The sequence below is a fragment of the Ustilago hordei genome, assembly GCF_900519145.1.
Source record: "Ustilago hordei strain Uho2 genome assembly, contig: UHO2_contig_03, whole genome shotgun sequence".
In the NCBI taxonomy this organism is placed as follows: domain Eukaryota; kingdom Fungi; phylum Basidiomycota; class Ustilaginomycetes; order Ustilaginales; family Ustilaginaceae; genus Ustilago; species Ustilago hordei.
The window spans coordinates 1,552,033-1,573,016 of record NW_024545288.1 but is presented as its reverse complement, the minus strand read 5'-3'; the positions used below and the strand labels follow the sequence as shown (position 1 = coordinate 1,573,016).

The 20,984-nt window shown below is 51.7% G+C and overlaps 7 protein-coding genes and 1 non-coding gene across 8 annotated transcripts; 5 read left to right on the top strand and 3 right to left on the bottom strand.

Annotated features, from left to right (window-relative positions):
• Positions 1-209: 209 nt before the first annotated feature.
• UHO2_10246 lies at positions 210-324 on the bottom strand. Its single transcript, XR_005960754.1, has one exon. It is a non-coding gene; the product is annotated as a ribosomal RNA (ribosomal RNA).
• Positions 325-3,316: 2,992 nt separating this feature from the next.
• Positions 3,317-6,484, top strand: UHO2_02069 (putative Siderophore biosynthesis regulatory protein URBS1; the record flags this gene model as incomplete). The annotated part of the gene is made up of 1 exon (XM_041559506.1): positions 3,317-6,484. One exon carries the CDS (start codon positions 3,317-3,319, stop codon positions 6,482-6,484), a length of 3,168 nt encoding a protein of 1,055 aa, XP_041415440.1.
• A 170-nt stretch (positions 6,485-6,654) lies between these two features.
• On the bottom strand, positions 6,655-7,929 carry UHO2_02068 (putative acyl-CoA dehydrogenase, medium-chain specific, mitochondrial precursor; the record flags this gene model as incomplete). The annotated part of the gene is made up of 1 exon (XM_041559505.1): positions 6,655-7,929. The coding sequence occupies one exon, from the start codon at positions 7,927-7,929 to the stop codon at positions 6,655-6,657; it is 1,275 nt and encodes a 424-aa protein (XP_041415439.1).
• Positions 7,930-8,446: 517 nt separating this feature from the next.
• Positions 8,447-10,000, bottom strand: UHO2_02067 (putative ornithine decarboxylase; the record flags this gene model as incomplete). Its single annotated transcript, XM_041559504.1, has 1 exon — positions 8,447-10,000. One exon carries the CDS (start codon positions 9,998-10,000, stop codon positions 8,447-8,449), a length of 1,554 nt encoding a protein of 517 aa, XP_041415438.1.
• Positions 10,001-10,587: 587 nt separating this feature from the next.
• On the top strand, positions 10,588-11,016 carry UHO2_02066 (uncharacterized protein; the record flags this gene model as incomplete). The annotated part of the gene is made up of 1 exon (XM_041559503.1): positions 10,588-11,016. One exon carries the CDS (start codon positions 10,588-10,590, stop codon positions 11,014-11,016), a length of 429 nt encoding a protein of 142 aa, XP_041415437.1.
• A 3,720-nt stretch (positions 11,017-14,736) lies between these two features.
• On the top strand, positions 14,737-15,500 carry UHO2_02065 (uncharacterized protein; the record flags this gene model as incomplete). Its single annotated transcript, XM_041559502.1, has 3 exons — positions 14,737-14,762; positions 14,939-15,026; positions 15,204-15,500. The coding sequence occupies 3 exons, from the start codon at positions 14,737-14,739 to the stop codon at positions 15,498-15,500; spliced, it is 411 nt and encodes a 136-aa protein (XP_041415436.1).
• Positions 15,501-17,339: 1,839 nt separating this feature from the next.
• On the top strand, positions 17,340-17,798 carry UHO2_02064 (uncharacterized protein; the record flags this gene model as incomplete). Its single annotated transcript, XM_041559501.1, has 2 exons — positions 17,340-17,372; positions 17,427-17,798. The coding sequence occupies 2 exons, from the start codon at positions 17,340-17,342 to the stop codon at positions 17,796-17,798; spliced, it is 405 nt and encodes a 134-aa protein (XP_041415435.1).
• A 1,494-nt stretch (positions 17,799-19,292) lies between these two features.
• On the top strand, positions 19,293-20,762 carry UHO2_02063 (uncharacterized protein; the record flags this gene model as incomplete). Its single annotated transcript, XM_041559500.1, has 1 exon — positions 19,293-20,762. The coding sequence occupies one exon, from the start codon at positions 19,293-19,295 to the stop codon at positions 20,760-20,762; it is 1,470 nt and encodes a 489-aa protein (XP_041415434.1).
• Between the last annotated feature and the right edge of the window lie 222 nt (positions 20,763-20,984).

Sequence of the window (20,984 nt, the reverse complement as noted above, 5' to 3'; positions counted from 1 at the left end):
ATGTGGGATGCATAAGTGTTGTCATAATAACACACAGGAGGTGACAACTCAGGAGTGATATGAAGAGTGACTCATCACAGATTGGCACATGTTGAAGGTGATCACCAAGTATATATATGCCTATGTATATAGCATTCCATTGATAAGATGATAAGCATTATTCTCTAGACTACACACCTGTGGGTATGATCTTGTTAGTAGCTCAGGACAGCGTACAGCCTTAATAATCTTCAATTGGTCCCCCACCGCAGTACTGACTAGGCGATACCTTGCTTAACTTCGCAGATCAGACGGGATGCGGTGCTTTCAAGGTTCTATGGCCGCAGATGGCTTGATATGAGGAAACACTACTAATGAATCGCAACACAATCTCGCAGCTGTACTCTGAAGAGAGGCGATTTCCCCTTCAGCTTGCGAGCTTCCACTACGTGCAGGCCTGTCCAGTCCCTGAAAAGTTACAGTCGGCTACTGAAAAGGCGACTACGTTCTCACCATGTCATCCTGACTCTGTCTGTGTGTCGCACTTGTGGGCAGCCGGCATAGCCGATCTCGCCCAAGGTTAATCGAGGGACAGAGCAGCAACATCCTGAGAGAAACTAGACAAAAAGAGCGTGCCTAAAAAAGGCTTCAAAAATCACACCATGGACAATCAGACTCGCCCGAGTAACCGTGCCTAGCCCGATCAGATATCGGAATCGGTATTGTGGAACCGCAGTAAGCCCTATTCTTCCTAATTAAGAGCATCAAAGCGAGATACAAGGTATAGCTTTGCTTCAATGCTGCTGCTGCTGCTCTCCAGCTCGCAACACACAAGCCGCAAGTTGATGGCCTTGTCGTGTACGTACTTGATAGCAATTGGAAATGCTGTCTCTTTAGAATGTTGTGCCGAGGTCAACTTGCGACCGTTTTGATAGCTGTCGGAAGATAGAGAACCGACAAAGAACCGGCTAGACATTTTTTCCCTCTTCCCATTTTCTTCGAAACGCGGTCAAGTGCGGCAACCGGTCAGGCACCAAAATAATCGGCGAGTTCTGATTGGTCGTCGGCTCGAGATCGTCCGACTGATGAGTTTGCTGAAATCAAATCTCCCTCACTGAAGCAGAGCGACTGTGTGGGAGCAGTGATCGCTTCTTGGAAGCCACTCCCTGCTTCAACCCTACTCCTTCAAGGCACGCTCGGCATGCTGTCTTGGTCCGCCTGGCACTCAGCGCTGTCTGGACCAGCACAGGTGGGTTCTGGTCAGCATCGAGGCCTGTGCTACCTTGAAAGGCATACAGAGCGGAGAAGAGGCATCCGGAACCTAGATGGCCGGCCTTTGCTCTTCTGTCTTCTGAGAGCGAGAGCGAGGAAAGATTCAACCGTACTTTACGCATTGCCCCTATCAAAAGCCAGCGGTTGTGCCTGACTCGTGTCGCATTCGAAGCAATGATTTTTCCGAAGAACAAAGGAAAAGAAAGGATGAAGCCGACAAAGAGCGGATCAAAAACCAAGCCCAGTAATACTAGTGACATCAGAGAGGAGGATGCGATGACACGAACGGCATTCACTGACAAGTTGACATCTCAAACCGTAGGTTGAGAAATATATTTGCCGGGCTGATAGCCTGAATCCGTTTGATCCGAAATTGCGTCGGGCAGCTGTTGAGAGATGGATGACAGTGTGATGAGGTTTGATTGGACGGGTGGGCGCACGAGTTTCGGTTTGATCGTAATGCGTTTGTAATCACCAATCAGATACGAGCGAATTTTGTCGGCGATGTGCGTGGAGGAAGGGTGTTCGGCAATGATTCGCTGTTTTCGCCCTGTCGTCTCTCTTTAACCTTCGTCTAGCATCCACCTTCCCGTCTTCTCTCGATTGTGAGACCCAGTCACGGTCGTGCGATTTTGAAGAGCCGCAGCTGCTGCAATTGGCTCACGACAGAGATTCCAGAGCCTGCAGGACCGAAGCCGAAAAGCTCGATGTTCTTCTCGTTCGGTGGACTCGCCAATTGGATGTGAGTCTGCGGCTATTGTTTTGGATTCGAAAGACGAATCTTGACAGAGACTCTGTTTGCACTCAAGCTTGCTCGAAAAAGTGTCTACCTCACGAAAGGTCCCTTAGAAGCCTGTTCTCCTAATAATGATGTTGGCGGCGCGCGGGACAACTGATACACTCTAGAGGCTGAAACAATTACAGCAATTTGGCACGAATGCATTTTGGCTGAGTGATGCGAGCTACCAAGCTGGCATGAACCGCGCTGGGGACGAAACCGTTAGAAGAGTGGAAGGGGCAGCACAAGGCTCAGTCGGAGCAAGCCGATCTTTTTGCCGCAGTATGAGAGAGAGAGATGAGCCACACGCTTGCTTTTTCTAATCAACGCTAAAACACAAACACACACACACACACGCATACTTATCATTAATCAGGAATTGATCAAAACCAGGCGTAGATATGTGATTGTGCGGCCGAAGACGGCAGTGCGAAACCGAGAGAGATTACGGGAAAAAGGAAAAAGTACGCGCGATTGTCCACTTATCGTTCTTTTTCTAGCGCCAAGCTGCTGTCTAACTAGACAAGCCTCACCGCGCTAGTCGGTCTGCGCGGTCTCGAGCTGGAACTGAGCAGCAACCCAAGCGAACGAAGGTATCGAAACGGTCATTATATCAATCTTTCTCTCTCTGCCTGCCGCTCTCTCTTCTTCCTTCTTTCCAAGCCTGGATCTCCCCCCCCCCCACACACACATACCGCTTCGTTGCTCAGCTGACCAGCAAAGCCCAGCTCCTTTGCGAAAGCGATCCGACGTTCCTTCTATCTATGCCCCCCCCCGTTCCTATCCCTATCTCTTATCCACCATCTTTATCTCTATCTCCCCCCTGCACGTCTTCCATCCCTTATCTCTTGGGCCTTCTCTGCTTATATCGTCTCTCCACGGCACCCCTTCCCCCGTGCCCATTCTTCAGGAGACGTGCAGTCATCAGCACAGCACGCTTGCATTCCATTGTTTGGTTCGAAGCCGCAGCCAGTCGAGTTTTCCCAGCAACGTCAATCGCAGAAGAGGCAGCAACAGCGTCGAACCTCAGCCCCAGTCTCTTCGACGTCCGCTCGCTTCAGCACGCCTTCTGTTGCCATCGGTTCTACCCTGGTACCGATCCTTCCACACAGCCTCGCTTCGACTCGGCTGTCAGCAACACGGCACGCTTGTACAGGGGTGTAAAGAGGCCAGATCGCTGCTACGCCCCTCCGTTCAAATCGCGTAGCTCAGCCTCGTAGATCCTGTACTTCTTCGGCATCGCCTTATCTCAGCTGTACGCTACAATCCGACGGATTTACATCCAAAATGGCGTTGCCTCCGGTCAAGATTGCTTCTCGACCTACCTCTCCCGCCTCTTCTTCTCATCATCACGCCTCGTCTTCGTCATCATCACATTCACAACGCATCGCTGCTCGTCCAGTTGCACCAGCAGACCGCTCGCCAGATCGACACTCTCAGCACCATCGCACTGGCTCAGCTCACGAAGGCGAAGGTCTTCCTCACATCCTTCCGCGAACCTCGAGACCACCATCGCCATCCAGCTACGCCGCAGATCGCGCTTCCTCGTCCTCCCATCACGACAGCTCAAACGCAGCTCCGCATCCTACCAGGAGCACAGCTCGCAGCCTTTTCCGTGATCCGCGCTCTTTTCACCCAGCTGGTCGATCCCAGTCTCCTATCGCCGCCTTCCGAAATCGTTCTCAGAGTTCTGAGAGGTCGCATCTAGGCCCTTCTCGATCGCAACCTAACAGTCCTCTTCTTCATCCATCTTTGTTCCGCCATCCCAGCGAGGCATCCAGCGTGCACCTTCCGCCCATCTCTTCGCTTTCTAAAGAGGTGATATCAGAGCATCCCGACTCTCTCGCATATCGTCGCACACCCAATTCATCGCCTCGTTCCAACGCACGTTTGCACATGGGCAACACATTCCGCGACTCAAGCCCAGCTCCCTCCAACGGCACTCCAGCCACCATGCCTCACGATCACCCTTTCTACCGTCACGAATACCCGGGCGAAGATCGTGCCAAGTCGCAGGCGCAGCGATATGCCGACGAACATCCTCGAAGCATCGCGTCCGCCTCTAGATCCAGATACGAGCACGACCCGCGCAGCGCTCACTACCGCGGTTCGCATCCAGCTTCCTCGCGATCCCATGAGGCGTCTTACCACACCAACGGTGGACGTCCCGGCGCTCATGGCGAGGATCCCCGATCGCATCTGCCGTCTCAATCCACACGTACAACGAGCCCACATCACGTCTCGAGAGACTCTTACGATCACGACAGTGCCGGCTCTCCTCCTGCATACCACGCCGGTATGAGATGTTCCAACTGCGGTGTCACCTCAACGCCACTCTGGAGAAGAGCCCCTGACGGCAGCACCATTTGCAACGCCTGCGGTCTCTACATGAAGCCTCACAGCACTCATCGGACCCCTTCCAGCCGTCCTGGTGGCGCCGATGCCAGCCCGCCTATTCACGAGGCCAAGCTGTCTGCTACACCTGGAGGCTGTTCGCGAGATGATGATCCCAAGTCTGGCTCTTGTCCTGGTGATGGTCTTTGCAACGGTACTGGTGGAACTGCCAGCTGCAGTGGATGCCCAGCGTACAACAACAATCTTTCGCACGCGCTCAAGGTCAGTAAGCGCGAGCCAAGCGCCGGAGAGGAGCTCTCATCCACTCGCAGCAGCGCAGAGCGCACCGTCCCCGTGGCCGACGACAAGAAAGAGGATGACAAGTCTGCTTCCGTCGGCGCCCTCCGTTGCACCAACTGCCAGACGACCACCACTCCGCTCTGGAGGCGAGATGAGGACGGCAACAACATCTGCAACGCCTGCGGTCTTTATCACAAGCTCCATGGCACCCACCGCCCCATTGGCATGAAGAAGACTGTCATCAAGCGCAGAAAGCGCATTCCGGCTAACGCTGCTGCCCAGGCCGCCAACCATCCCGACGTGGTTCCTGTTCAGATCAACGCCAATGGGCAGCCGGTCATCGCACCTGCTGCTAGACGTGCCGGTGAATCGTCCACAGCTTCGACGGATGGCAAACGAGGCCCCAAGAAGGTTCCTCCGACATCCGAACAGGCCATGCGCGAGGCGCGTGATCGCGAAGCCGCCATGCTTCTGATGGAGGTCGGCGCTGGACCCAGATCGAGGCCTTCGCTGCATGATGACGATCGCCATGCTTCGAATGGCAGCTTGGCCAGTTCAGCTTCCATGCAACACGATTTGCATTCTGCAAGAGTCAGTGCTGATATAGATGGTGGTCGAGCTGCAAAGAGGCCTCGCAAGTCGTTCCCTCCCGCGCCAAGGGAGACCTACGACGAGCAGGATGCTTCGATGGCTTCCTCCGCGGCCTACGGTGAACATCATGGTATTGGTGCCCCTCAATCGCACCGCTTGCCCTTGGACACTTTGTCTGCAGACAAGACGCATCCAGAGTCGTCTCACGGCGCTAGTGTGGCAGGCGAGCAGGGAGCACGTGCTAACGGGCCCGAATCCGGTCGACAAACCTCGACCGTGCCTCATCATCACCATCACCACCACCACCACCACGCTGGTCATGCCGCTCATGCTGCTCATCACGGCCATCACCACCACCATCACCACCCTCTCGCAGTGAGCACCAGTTCTCACAGCCACGCGACGCCATTTTCCAAAGTTCCTGCCAAGCTTAGCGATGTGGAGAGGTTGAGAGATGAGCTGCTGCTTGAGCGCAGACGCATCGATGAGGTACTTCACCGGGCTGAGGCCATCCTCGCAAGTGCCCGTCAAAGCAACCACCACGCTGAAGTTACCAACCTCCCCGTCGGTGTGCTGCATAACGGTTGTGGACCTTCTCGCGAGTCACCACAGGCCGGCTCTGCTCGAGGCAGTCCTGGATCCGGCAATGCGCACCTCAAGGACGAGGTCGCCGAAAGTGCTTCGCGACGATCGCAGGCTTACAGCAACAGTAGCTCCTCGAGCGAGAAGGATGAGCTCGAATCTCCGCCTCCTTCGCATAAGCAGCCTGCTGCTCGGACCATGCTCGCTCCCGCCGACGCTCAGCCAAGCTCTCGGCGCAACAGCTTCGAACAGAGAATGGCTTCGCTTCCTGTGATGGCTGCGGTTCCTCTCAAGCGCAACTCTCCACCTATCTTGGGCGCTCCCGTGGCCGAGAACAGACCTCTTACTGCCGCTCCACCTGCCAAGAAGGCCACTGCTTGGGGCATTGACGCTCGTTCGCCACCTGTGGCTCCGGCTAGGCCGAGCGATAAGCGTGCCCGTCCCGATGGCATGGACGAGGATGATGACCACTGGAACTGGGACAACCTCTATGGCAAAGCCAAGCTCGAGAAGGTTGGCGATTGGCGCGGCTTTGCTCGCCCTGCCGAGCATGATCGTAGCCAGTCTCGTAGCAATGCCGCCGCTCGAGCTGCTAGGCTTCCGATCGCTTCTAGCCCGCCTCAGACTGTGGGCGCTCCGCGAACTTGAAATGTGCTACCTTCATTCTAATATGAGACCGTCACTCAGTGATCCATATAAAAACTTAATGACTGCAAACAGATTTCTGAGAATTGCTCTTGCTCACACACTTCGTCGGGGTAGACTTGAAATTGATTACTATTCTATGAAAAGGCCGATACACTGATAGCCGGGTTCGCTTACTGGGCGAAGAGTTCCTTGACGTGTCTCGAGATAATGAGACGCTGGATTTGATCAGTACCCTCGTAGAGACGGAAGATACGAGCGTCACGGTAGAGCTTCTCGACGGGAGACTCGGTGTTGAAACCAAGACCACCAAAGATCTGGACAGCAGCATCGGCGTTGAAGTTGGCGGCCTCACCGGCACGACATTTGGCCATCGAGGCCCAGAAGGAGTTGCGCTGACCGACGTCCTTGGCCCAGGAAGACTTCCAGACAAGGTTACGAGCGGCCTCGACGTTCATCTGCATGTCAGCGAGGAGGAAGGCAATTGCTTGGTGGTCGATAATGGCTTTGCCCATGGTCTTGCGATCTTGAGCGTACATCGCGGCTTCGTGCAGGGCTCGCTGTGCGAGACCGACAGCGCCTGCAGCAACCAACGGTCTGGTGATGTCAAAAGCGGCCATAGCGATACGGAATCCGTCACCGGGCTTGGCCAGAACGTTCTCCTCGGGAACGACGACGTTTTCGAAAGTGATCTGACGTGTATCGGAGCAGCGCTGACCCATGTTGATTTCTTTCTTGCCGATGTGAATGCCGGAAGTGTTGGCGTCGACGACGAAACCAGTCATAGATTTAGCGGCCTTGGCGCTAGGGTCGGTCTTGGCGAGGACGAAGTACCAGTTAGCCTTGCCACCGTTGGTGATCCACATCTTGCTGCCGTTGATGACCCACTTGTCGCCCTGCTTCTCAGCCTTGGTGGCGATGTTGGCGACGTCCGAACCCGCACCAGGTTCAGTGACACAGTAGGCTGCCATAAGAGGCTCTTCGGTCATTCGACCGAGATATTTCTGCTTAATCTCGTGCGAGGCTGCAACGATGAGGGGGGCTTCAGCGAGTCCATTGGCTTCGAGAGCCGTCTGAATACCGGAACAACCAAATGCAAGTTCTTCGGAGATGAGTGCGCACTCCATCAGGCCGAGACCGGGTCCACCATACTCTTCGGGGATGTGCGTGTTCATAAGACCAACATTCCAGGCCTTCTTGATGATCTCGGTGGGGTATTCCATGGTTTGATCGTGGTGGCGAGCGTTGGGGATAATTTCTTCGCGAGCAAATTTGCGGGCAAGGTCACGATAGGCCTCCTGATCCTCGCTGAGACCGAAAGAAACACCGGCACTCTCAGCGGGGGTAGAGTAAGCACGAGCTGCTCTGGTAGCAAAGAGAGCACCCTTGTTGGTGGAAGTGATGGCACGGCTGCTGCCGGCAACGGCCCTTTTGGCGAAAAGAGACATTTTGATGACACGGTACTGTGTTAAGTGAGAGCGGGAGGTAATGGTAGGTCGGGAAGGTGAAGAACTTTGTGCGATTGATACTAGAAGCGACCTGTGGTGATGACCTTCAAGCTTGCGGACCTGTGGAAGCTTTTTGCGGGGCTAGCGAGCTTGAGGTTATGGGCAGCCAGCCCTAGACGGCGGTCCAGGGCCCGGTCTGTTGCACGCCTAGAACCGCTAGCCTCGAGCTGTAAGACTAGACCTCTCGCGCGCCGGATCTCGCTGTTGCCCTTACCGAAGCTTGTACATTTCACGTTCAAATATTCAGCCTGGTTCTCAGCCGGTGGCAAAGCATCGGTCCCGATAAAAAATTCCGATCGGGAAATCTCAAAGCCCGAGATGGCAGCTACAACACTTCAGACGAGCAAATAGTAGGACATCAGGGGTTGCAGATGATTGAACAAAACCATGGAGATTAACAGTTGCGAAGAAAGAATGGGTGCTCTAGAGAAGGATAGACACTCAGTCACAAAACTTTTTACTGCAGCATGAGCTGACGAACGACTTCGGCATCTTCGCCTTCACCGAGGGTGTAACGAATCTCGGAGCGACGGATGCCGTTGAAGGTGGAAGCAGCGCAGATGGTGTAAGCGCCCATGTTTTCGTAGACGAGCCAGTCACCGACTTTGAGACCCTTAGGAAGCTGAACAAGGTCACGGACGCAGTCAATGGAGTCGCAAGTGGGGCCCCAGACGCTACAAGTCTGAAGCGTCTTTGCTTCCTGCTCCTCGGCAGTGTCGTCAGCGGCGACGGCAGGGACGCCGGGAGAAGCGATGGTGGGCTCGTAAGCGTACTCGTAGCCAAGGGTGAGCACCTTGGGGTGAACAGTGACATGGTCGAAGATGACGCAGTTGAACGAGCCGTAGAGACCATCGTTCTGGTAGTACATGACCTGAGGCTTGGTGGCATTGACCTCTGTGTCGGCGGCGCTAGGCTCGCCTCGACGAGCAGCGATGATGTTCGTGGCGAGCGCGAATGCGGAGTGAACGTAGAAACGGCCAGGCTCGGCGATGATCCTGAGACCATTGACTTTGCCAACAACCTCCTTTCCACCAGGAGCAAAGTCCTCGTCTGGGAAGTATCTGTCAATAGCGGGGCCGAGGACGCCGGCGACCATCTCAAAGTTGTCGTGACCGAAACCACCGCCAACATCCAGGAGGTCGAAAGTGTAGCCAACTTCTTTGCCCATCTCGAATGCACGGCGAGCACGGTGGACGGCGTCACGGAAAGAGTCGGGGTCGTAGCAGCCAGATCCGACGTGGAAGCTGACACCGACGACATCGAGGCCAAGCTCGCGAGCACGCTGGAGCAGACGAGGGACAGAATCCAGAGGAGCGCCAAACTTGAGACCAAGCTGGCAGGCACTCTTGGAGTCGTCAGTGAGGATGCGCACCACAAGCTTGCAGGAAGGGTGGTAGCGCTTCATTTTTTCGAGCTCATCAATATTGTCAAAAGTGGTGAGACCAACATTATTGGCGGCAGCATGTCGAACAAAGCTGGCAGCCTTGCATGGGTTGGCGTAGATGATCCTGGCGGGGTTAATGCCAAGCTTAAGGACGGCCTCAATCTCGCCGTTAGAGGCGCAGTCGAATCCGGTCCCGAGCGATGCAAGAAGCTGCAGAACGTATGGGTCGGGGTTACACTTGACCGCGTAGAAGGGCACGATGCGAGGAAGAGCTCGCATCCAGCGAAGATGCTGGCGGTACACCTCGGAAAGGTCAGCGACAAAGAATGCATTTTCTCCGTTGGCTTCGCAGCCGTGGATGTCAATGTCGTCAAGGACGCGCCTCAGCTGGGAGTCAAAGCCGCCGCGGTAGATGGGCTTGTGGCCATCGAATGGCTTGATGGAGTTGTGCTCATCGTCGAGAGGAGGGGTGTCGGCTCGCAAGCGCTGCTGGTGGGGCAGGGCAACGTAAGGAGCAGCCATCGACGCGAAGTTGTTACAGGAGCTGCCGAGTGCAATCGACTGCTGGGCATAAAGCGAAGGACCGGGGAGGTTGAGGTCCGGAGGAGCCATAGTACAACAGGCCATGTTGATGGTTGTGAGGGTGTGATGTGAGTGCGAGGCGAGAGTGGTGAGGTTGGTGCAAGCGATTGAGAGGGATGAGGAGGATTGATAGATTGAGGGGAAAGGGTCAGCTTCAGATTGATCTCGAGGCCATCTCTTTTGGCCGTCAACCAACAGGTGGGGAGAGTCTACGTACCAAAAGCTTGGCGCTGTTAGGGATGGGATCGACGCTGCTGAAGCGCTGTCGGTGTGACGTGTGGCGAGCGCTGCAAGGAAAAACCGCACCGGGGCATGGGGCGAGCCGTTGTTGCCGATGAGAATGTTTGGGCGGTGTTTTGCAAAGGATAGGTAGCAGAAGGCGGAGAGGCGAGGGAAAGGAATCACATCATCGAGACGCGAGGCACGAAGAGGAGGGTCGAGGGTATGAGGGTCAAGACAGAGGAGGATACAGAAGAAAGGAAAAATGACAAACAGCAAGGTCAGTGAGTTGCCTGGATCTCCTACAAATGGAAGCAAGCGCTTAACGAGGTCGCAGCGTTGATCAAATGACATGGAGACACTGTCTCAGGATCGGCAACAAGACTGAGGATCTAACCCAACCGCTATACAGGATGTTCATCTGCGGAAAACCGCCGATGCCCATTCGAAGCGCAGGTACAAGAGGCTGGCTAACGAGCTCTGATTCATGCGACACTACAGCAACGAAGACGCTGGTGCGAGCCCAACACGGCAACGCTATGAATGCTAGCGCAGAAATGTGGGCGCAGGGGACTCTTCAGGACCGCACTGATGGACAATGTCATGACGAGCTAGAGACAAAGTCAAGCTACGACGTTGTGCCCTTTCCTGTGCCTGAGCAACAGAATGACTTGGATCGTATTTGGCACAACTTGACTTGGGTGCAGGGTTACTGGTCGGAGGGTTCGCGGGTTCAGGGCACCGGCCACAAGGCGATACAGAGAGGAGGCGCAGCACAGCAAATCTCGAAAATCGAAAATAGTGACGCTCTTAGAGACTTCGCAACCCTTGTCCCTCGCTAGCTTAGCTTGGTTTCTCCAAGTGGCGAAGGTCGAGATGACATCTCGTCGCGTGCTGCTGAGGCTGCTGCTGCTAAGTGCCGGTGGCTGGTGAAGCTAGGATGAACTCCACTACATCAATGAAGAGCACGATCAACGCAGCCGTTTCAAGCTTGAATCGCTCGAACGTCTTCGATGGTAAATTTGCCCTGGATCTACTTCGGCCCCTTGCGCTATACAGCAAGCTCGCTACAACGGCGAATAGTGATTGAAGGTAGGGGTGCAACCCATTTGCTGGCCATAAAAGATGCGAAAGAGAATCGGTGTAGGATCGGGACAGCATTCCATCGAGACGTCGATCTGCACTTCAGGGAACCCTGCTTGCTCTTGCACCTGCTGATGACAGGATCGGCTGTTGACCGCTCTGCCGTGGCGATATGCGCGCTTTGTCCAAGATCTTTGAGAAAGGGTCCGTGTCGAGAAACTCCGGTGGGGTGGCCTTTTCTTTGTCGTCGTTGATCGTAGGTGGTACCATCGTTGGGGCAGCAGAACTGGGAATTTCCTCCAAGCGTTTTCAACTTACCTTCGAGGTCGAATGTGAGCGAGGTTGGTCGTTCAAGTTGGGTCGCCAGCTAGGACAGCCAGGCGGCCTCTTCTAATGTGATTTTAAGATGTCTTCGATGCGGCGCGTTGGAGCGATGTTAGGGTGGTCTGTGAACGATTACATGAAGGAGCGGTGCAAGCAAGGCGTTACGAGGTCAGTTGCTTGTGCACTCATGGCTTTGTCGACAAGGTGATCCGAGAAGGATCAAAGGCCTCCTTGAACGAAATCCCGTCGCAAGCATGGTTACTGAATATCTTGCAACCATTGCGTCCACTGTAATACTACTCAAACTTGAATGCCAAATCTCCCAGCGTGCTTCCTCGACATTCCTGATGATAGCGTTCCGTATGACACCTACCGAGAGCTTCCAGTGAGGAAGTTTTTGGCCGCGGCCTTTAGACGAAGGTCGACAACTTGGCGTGGAATGTTGGGCGGGTGGAGCAGGTGCGTATCACTGCTCCTTTTAGGCCGAGCGCTGCGTCAAAGGCTGATGTACCGAGCAAGGACGGCTCACAGCTTCAACTGATGACTGGTGTAGAGTAAATAGAGATGTTTCGTGAATGCTTGTGGTGATGAGAAGGTGTACATGAGGACTCGATGGAGAGATCACACCGATGTCACCGAACACAGCACACAAACTCAACTCGCGCGACCTCCACGATCCAAGCGAAGAAGGAAAGATTTTCGCCTTTCCTCCTCTCTCTCTCTCTCTCAAAGCGGTTCGAAATGGCTCTCCTCGATTCGAGTAAAACTGTAATTCCAATTTCGTGTGCCGATTTCTAGAGTTGAAGATACGTCAGTATCTTAAAAGGATGCGTGGGTTACAAGCAAGGCACCAAAACACCAAACACCTGCATAAGCAAGAAACACAATGAAGGGTTGTCATAGCAACAGCACAGGGGCACCTCATAACATAGCAACATAGGGGTATGAAAGGAGTGACATGTTCAGTCTCAGATATGACCAGAGTGGCAATAGGATATATATATGCACTTGTCATTTAGGTTTGCACTATGAAAATATAGGCATTACAAGAAGCATACAACTGTGGTAAAGGGAGTCTGATCATGACCCTGATAATGCCATATACTAATTGTTATCTCCAATTGATTAAGAGTCTGAGGAAGCTATCACCAAGCTAACCAAAACTCATCAACAACCATGGTAGAAGACACCAAAACCCAGGTCAGTGCCAGCACAAAGACCAAAGGAAGCAGAAAAGGCAAGGCCACCCAGGTACAGGCCAACAATGATGCCATGAATGAGAATGAGCCAGAGGTCATTGACAATGAAGCTGATGAAGATGCCAATTCTGACTCCAATTTCGATGATGGTGACAAGCGATATAACTTTTGCACCCTAGCAAAGCTCCTCGAACCTGTGCTGAAGCTTACGTCACAAAGCTACTACAGCTGGAGCACCCACATGAAGTCTTTCCTCCAATCTGTGCCCCATGCAATGAAACACCTCAAGGGAATGTATGACAAGAAGCATCCAAAATGGAGCCACTCTCTTGATGATGCTTTGACCAACACTCTCCATGGGACAATTGACACTACCAGAGAACACAATGTCAATTACCTTGTTCTAGATGTAATCAAAGAGTATCTCACTTTCTATCAAGTGTGGAGAAAGATTGAAAACAGTCTAACAAATGAAGCCACCAAGATATCTCATAGACTTGCACTTATCTCACAGCTCAGTGACATAAAGATGTTCCACTCCAATGCAAGGAAGCTAATTTAAGAGATCTGGACCATCCAAACTGAAAGCAGTCTTCTTGGGAAGCATTCACCAATGATACATTGTTCTCAGCATTGCAGAAATGCACATTCTGGCATCCAGTGTACAAAGAGATGGTTGCCACTGTTCACCAGATCAACTTCAACACCCTCGCAACTGCATTGAGCATTTGCCAGACAGCCATCAAAAGCATCCCTGCACAAAAGATTGACCTGTGACAGGCCAGTGCCTGGACTGTTGGTAATGATGATCAAGACAACCAGGCCAAGGAATCTGAGACTGGCAACAGTGACGTGAACCTGAAGAGCACAAGCAGACCATGATGACTCCAATGCTGGATCTGTAAACAACCAGGACATGGTATCAGTCAGTGTGATGCCTTGGTCACCATCCCCAAAGATTCCCCACTCGCCAAACCTAAATAGGAGGCATGGTGCTCCACCATTCATATGTTGAAGTGGCAAGAACCTCCAAATGCAAAAGAAGCAGCACATTGGATACTGGACTCAGGTGTGAGCTATCATATGGTAAACTCTTATGATATGCTCATCCACCCAAGAACCTGCCGAAAGCATGTGATCACTGCTGGGAACAAGGTTCTGGAGGTGACAGCCATAGGAGATACTAGCATATTAACAGATTATGGGGATATTCCCTTACAAAATGTAATGTATGTCAAGCATCTCAATGTCAACCTCTTGTCAACAAATTCATTGATGGATGATGGAGCATGAGTGATATTGGATAATACTGGTGGACAAATCTATTTGACAAACAGCATGACACTCAAGGTTGCAAAGAATCACAAGCAAGGACTTCTAGAGTTCTGAGGTGATACATGGCAAGAGAGCATGATGACCACATCAACACCATTGTTTGAAGGTGTCAATGAGGAGTTTGAGCATATTGAGAATGAACTGAAAATTTCAAAACAATGATTATGGCATGAACAACTAGGACACCCAGGCTGAGACAAGTCAAAGGCAATCATAAGCAAACTGAAGGATAAACACATTGTGGATTTGGACCCAGATACTGCTCTGAAATGTGAGCAGTGCATACAATCCAAAAGTACAGTTGCTCAGATGGGGCAGGGTAGTGGCAAAAGAGCCACAGGGCCCCTAGACCTTATACACATCGACCTGATAATAGACTTGTCCCACATGACAGAGTATACATGCATGCTGGTGCTGGTCAATGATCATAGCAAGTATGTGCATGCACAGCCATTGTTACAGAAGAGCCATGCATTTGTGCAACTCAAAAGGATTGTTTCCTTCCTGGAGACACAGACAGACTGGAAGTTAAAAGCAATCTGATCCAATCAAGGGACCAAATGGAAGAGCAATGATGCATTAGAATGGTCACTAGAGAAAGGTATTGAGTGGCAAACCACCATGGGGTACAATAGCAAACAAAACAGGTGAGTGGAGCAAATGAACAGGAGTCTAGGCAAAAGGATGTGGATGCTCCTAACTCAAAGGAGACTGCCAAAGAGATTTTGGCCATATGTGATCTGAGCAGCAGCATTCAAAATAAACCTCACTCCAAGCATCAACAATGAGTTTCCTTATGAAGCAATGTTTGGGAAGTCACCAGAGTGACTCATAAGCCTCCTATGAGTGTTTGGATGCTTGGCATGGGTGAACATACCCAAGGTCAAGTGAGACAACAAGAAGCTGGATCAGTGAGCCATCACATCCATTTTCTTAGGGTATAGCTTGGAGCAAAAGGGTTGGTTATTTTACAGCCCAGAATACAGCCCAACGATCTTTTGGAGTAACTTGGTGAAGTTCATGGAATCGAAGTGTTGGTCAGACAGAACAATGAACTTTTCAGACTCATGGCAACACATCTGGAACAGAGTAAAAATCTGGACCTGACAGTCAGTGAAGCATTAGGTGGAGAGGATAGGAAACATTGGGAAGAGGCCATGCAAAAGGAACTGGATGGTTTGGAGGCTATGGGCATGTGGGAGATTGCTGATCTACCAAAAGGAGCAAACACCATTGACACATGTTGGGTACTCAAGATCAAGACCAATGCAAATTTTGTACCAACAAAGTTCAAGGCCAGACTCATAGCACGGGGCTTCATGCAACATGAAGGTATTGACTATATGGAGGTCTTTGCACCAGTAGCACCCATCCAATCCATTTGAGGGGTGCTTGCTATTGCAGTGATTCAAAACTGGGAGATGGGCTCAATTGATGTGAAACAAGCATACCTAAACTTGATGATACATCATGATGTATACTTAAAACCACTGATTGGAATCAAAGTACCACCTGGAAAGGCACTGAAAGTAGTGAAGGGGCTGTATGGTTTAAAGCAATTGGGCCATGAGTGGAACATCGAGCTAGATTCACATCTCCAAACAATTGGTTTTCACTGCATGCCAAGTGTGCCATGTCTGTACTCAAGAGGAATGGGTGATAGGATTACAATCATCACAGTGTATGTAGATGATATGCTGATAGCATTGCCCAGTCACAACGAGGTGGATTGCACTAAGCAGGAAATCATGAGCAAGTGGGAAACACAGGACAATGGTGAAATCAAGGAGTTCCTAGGAATAAAGATCACATGTGATGGAAGACAGAGGAGGATATCTTTAGATTTAACAGCATATGTCAAAGCAATGGTGAACAAGTGGTTATAAGGAGCAAATGACAAATCATGGGTACCCATGCCAAGTGTGGTGAACATTGCTGGAGGAAAGAAATGCAACCCCAAACAGGTGAAGAAGTATCAAGAGTTAGTCAGCCAATTACTATGGGTTTCAAACACCACTCAACCAGACATTGCCTTTGCTGTAGGTACATTGGTGTGATACATGTCGAGCCTGATTGACAGTGCATGGAAGGCCACCACTCATATGGTAAAGTACTTAAATCAGATGAGTGGGTACCAGCTGCATTTAGGAGGAGGATCAAGTGAACATGTGGACAAACCCATAACAACATATACTGACACGAACTGGGCATCAGACCCAACAAATGGATGGAGGAGCACATCCAGATCCATAACCTATGTATATGGATGCCCAGTTAGTTGGAAGTCTCACATCCAGAAATGCATAGCATTATCAGCAGTAGAAGTGGAGTTTGTTGCCACTTCCAAAGCAGTATGAGAAGCACTATTCTTCTCATATCTGCTCCAGGATTTGGAAATCACAGATGTCCAGCTGGTGTTATACATGGACAGTCAGGGGTGCATTCAGGTAAGTAAAGACCCAGCCAAGCATTGGAAGTTGAAGCACATCGACACTCAGTACCATTTCATTTGCAACCATGTGCAAGAAGGTGATGTGGAGATCAAATTCATTGGAATGGCAGACAACGTCACAGATATCTTAATGAAACCTTTATGAGGCCTCAATATCTCACAGTTAGCTAGGATGATAGGATTGGAGATCCTGTCGAGAGGGGGAGTTGAAGATACATTGGTATCTTAAAAGGATGTGTGGGTTACAAGCAAGGCACCAAAACACCAAACACCTGCATAAGTGAGAAACACAATGAAGGGTTGTCATAGCAATGGCTCAGGGGCACCTCGTAACATAGCAACATAGGGGTATGAAAGGAGTGACACATTCAGTCTCAGATATGACCAGAGTGGCAATAGGATATATATATGCACTTGTCATTTAGGTTTGCACTATGAAAATATAGGCATTACAAGAAGCATATGACTGTGGTAAAGGGAGTCTGATCATGACCCTGATAATGCTGTATACTAATTGTTATCTCCAATTTCTAGTCAATGCTCATCGAACGGCACAGCGGCAAAATGCGCTCACTGTTCAGCTTGCCAGAGAAGTACAAAAATAAGCCAAAGTTCACACATGGCGGCATCGTGCACGATTTCACCTGTCATCTGCATCAATCAGTCATCATCTCCCGATTAGATCTGCGTGCACTGATCGGACAATGTGGCGCTGCATGGCTGGAATTGCGTTATCAGCATCCGTAGTTGAGAAGGAGCTATATAGTCTACGATGTCTAACAGGACAGCGTGTGTTAATGAGAAGGTCTGAGGAAGGAAGTCATGTGTGGTGTTCAGCCAACAGCTTGTTGTGAGGTAGTTAGGACAGCACACAGGCTTCAAAGCAGCCCGATCCCCCGATGGGGCTGTCATCCGCTTCCAAGATCTCGATTCAGTTGAAAAGTGCAAGGCTGTGGCTGTTAGAGCTTTGCAACATCTTCTCGAGCCGAGCCTTGCAGCGCCAATGTATCAGAAGAGACGCATCATCATGTCAGCTGTGTTGGCCAAGCGATCAAGCGGCGGCGAGGTTGCAAGGAAGAATCAGCTTTGTTGCTCGAGATTTGCTCTCACTTTCACGCCGGCGAGAGCATGCTTGGCTCACGGGGAAAATGAAAGGCGTGGCCAGTTCGCGAATCAAGCGAGGGCGCTGATTGTCTCGAGGGCCTCCAGCAAGCAGTTCCTCGTCTTCTGATGTGCGATTTCTTCTTCGCCATGGCTGGGCAGCTCTACACCAGTACAGTAGTTAGATCGAGAAGCTACCGGCGGGTTGGAGAGCTTGTTGTCCACAGTAACTGTTCGTCAAGGTGCGGGTGGATGAACCACCTTTCGGGCGAAACAGGAAATCAGGCATCGAAATGGCTGTACATCTATCTGTCGGTGACAGGAAGCTCTAGATGATTGGAAGTGGGCAATGAGCAGCGTGTGATTGGAGAAAGGCGGCAGGCCGAGTCCTATTCGTTCGGTTCCATGCCCCAACCTTTTTTTGGCTAGCGTGACAGTTGGCCGTCTGAAACGCCGTTCGAATTCGATAGCGTTAGAGCTGCGTGGCAATACGAAAACTTTTCTTCTTCTTTTCTTTCTGATTGAAAGCCCGAGCTTGTCTTTTTGAACAGGTTTTCACTTGTTCCCTGTTTTTCTTTCCAGGCAGAGCTTACTTAAGCAGCGAGTTTTCAAAATAAAAAACAAAACAGTGAAAACTCGGAGTTTTGAAAACTCAGAGATAATGGTTGAAGAGCGTGCGGCGAATAGCGTTGATCACAAGCATCGATTGCGATATCATGTAAGAGCTAAGTACAAGACGATGAACAGTTATATGTGTGTCTCCCAGCACTCTGCGCATGCGTGTATGATACAGAGGTATGCTACGGCTGAAAGGCAACGGGAAACTATCTTCTCCTCCTGGGATCGTGTAGCCGATATGCCGACGCCTGTCACGACAGTTGGTCCGGGTCAACATGGTGCATATCCGATTGAGCGAAGGTGGCGAAAGTGTGAGATCGAACTAGGCCTCACATGCTTTCACTATAACTGAAACCCCCTATTGTGATTGACATATGGAAACCTGCCCGAAAATTCACTTCAATTTCTCTTTCGCCCCTAATAGAGAATGGCCTCTCGGTTCACAGAGTTTTTTTTGTTTTTGCTTTTTGTTTTTCTTTTATTTTTTTGTTTCGGCGTCTCCAGCTCGCTTTGTTGAGCATCAGAGCGGTGAGCAGCCAATGATTTCGCGAGCCTTGAGCGTCCCTGCCAAGGACTCACTTTTTTTTTTTTTTTTTTTTTTTGCCACGCAAATGCCTGTGATGCTGCCGCTGCTTTTCTGAACTTCTCGGCCACTCGAAAAAGGCCTGAGGTTTGTAGCCTGAGCGTGTGTGTGTGTGTGTGTGTGTGTGTGTGTGTGTGTGTGTGTGTGCGCGCACGCCCCCCTGCGTGCAAGCACTCAGGGCTTCCACCCGCTCAATGCACACACACCCTTGCCCCGCTCTCGCTATCGAAAATTTGCCAATGCCCGACCTCACCCTGTGGGTCGAAGCCAGCTCCCCACCGAGATAGTATTAAGGATCGTCGGAAGAAGCACCAGTTGTCCTACTCCTTTCCTCACGCCACATACTCCTTCCCTCCTTGGTCGTGACCTTCTCAACCTTGTCCCCTCAACATCATCTTCTCCGTGACTGAACGACTAGAAAAAATGTCGTCCTCCGTCGCTGCCAACGTCACCGCTGCTGGTCAGCGAGCTGGCAAAAAGGCCACCACTCCTGCCGCCGACAAGGCCAGCAAGGTGCAGAACGTGCGATATTCGCACCGAAAGGCAGCTGTCTACGACCCCAAGGACATCCCCACCTTCGATGTTCCTCAGTACACCGTCAAGGACTTGCTCTCTGCCATCCCTGCTCACTGCTTTGAGCGCTCGGCTTTCAAGTCCTTCACCTATGTGTTCGCTGACTTTGCCATGATCGCTGCTCTTGGCTTTGCCGCTAGCTACATTGACCCCACCGTCGCTAGCACCTTCTCCGGTCTCAAGTCTAACGCTCTCTCCCCTTACATCTCTTTGGGCGTTCAGCAGGCTCTCGCTCGCTTCGCTGCCTGGTCCACTTACTGGATTCTCCAGGGTATGGTTTTCACTGGTGTTTGGGTTATTGCTCACGAGTGCGGTCACCAGAGTTTCAGCACCAGCAAGACCATCAACAACGCCGTTGGTTGGGTTCTTCACTCTGCCCTCCTTGTCCCCTACCACTCGTGGAGGATCTCTCACGCCCGCCACCACGCTGCCACTGGTCACCTTACCCGTGATGAGGTTTTTGTTCCCCGTACCCGTCAGCAGCGTGGCCGTCTCCCTCTTCAGCCCGCCCCCAAGTCTGGCGATGACTCCAATGATGAGGATGTCGTCGAGAAGGAGGTTGGAGCCCCCAACGTTGACGAGACCTGGGGTGAGTGGCTTTCTGAAGTTCTCGAGGATGCCCCCCTCTACAACTTGTTCTACATCTTCGTCCAGCAGCTTCTCGGCTGGCCCCTTTACCTCCTTAGGAACGCTTCCGGTCAACTTCACTACCCCAAGTACACCAACCACTTCAACCCTGATGCCATCATTTTTGACAAGCGCCACCGCTCCCAGATCATTGTCTCCGACATTGGTATCGCTGCTACTCTTAGCGCTCTCACTGCCTGGGGCATGCTTTCCAAGGGCGGCTTCTCTGACGTCTTCCGCTACTATGTCATCCCTTACTTCTGGTGCAACCACTGGCTTGTCATGATCACCTACCTCCAGCACACCGACCCCGCTCTACCCCACTACAAGGCCGAAGCCTGGACTTTCCCTCGTGGCGCTCTTTGCACCATTGACCGCAATTGGCTCGGCCCCGTCGGCCCTTACCTCTTCCACGGTATTGCCGAGACCCACGTCCTCCACCACGTCTCGAGCAAGATCCCTCACTACAACGCCTGGGAGGCTACTGAGGCGCTTAAGGCTCGTCTTGGCCACCACTACGTCAAGAGCACCGAGAACGTCTTCGTCTCGCTTTGGAAGAGCATCAACACCTGCAAGTTCGTTGACGAGAGCGACCAGGTTGCCTTCTACCGCACCGTTGACGGTGTTCCTCACCGTGTTGTCTCTCCCGACAGCACCTACGCCTCCGACTCTGGTATCGCCCTCTCCGAGTGATTGGCATCACACCTTCCCAACTGCAACCCTTAAAACGCACATAGAAAGCAAATCCCCGCTTGCTGTAGATGGTCCTTGACCAGACCCGTCACCTGAACCTGTGAATTGTCACCCTTTTGAAAACCACCTATCGGAACGCTATGTTTGTGTAATATTGTTGTCCCTGAGCCTTCATGTGCTGTTGGGATATGGGACTGATAGGCACAGTTGAAGATAGAAGTT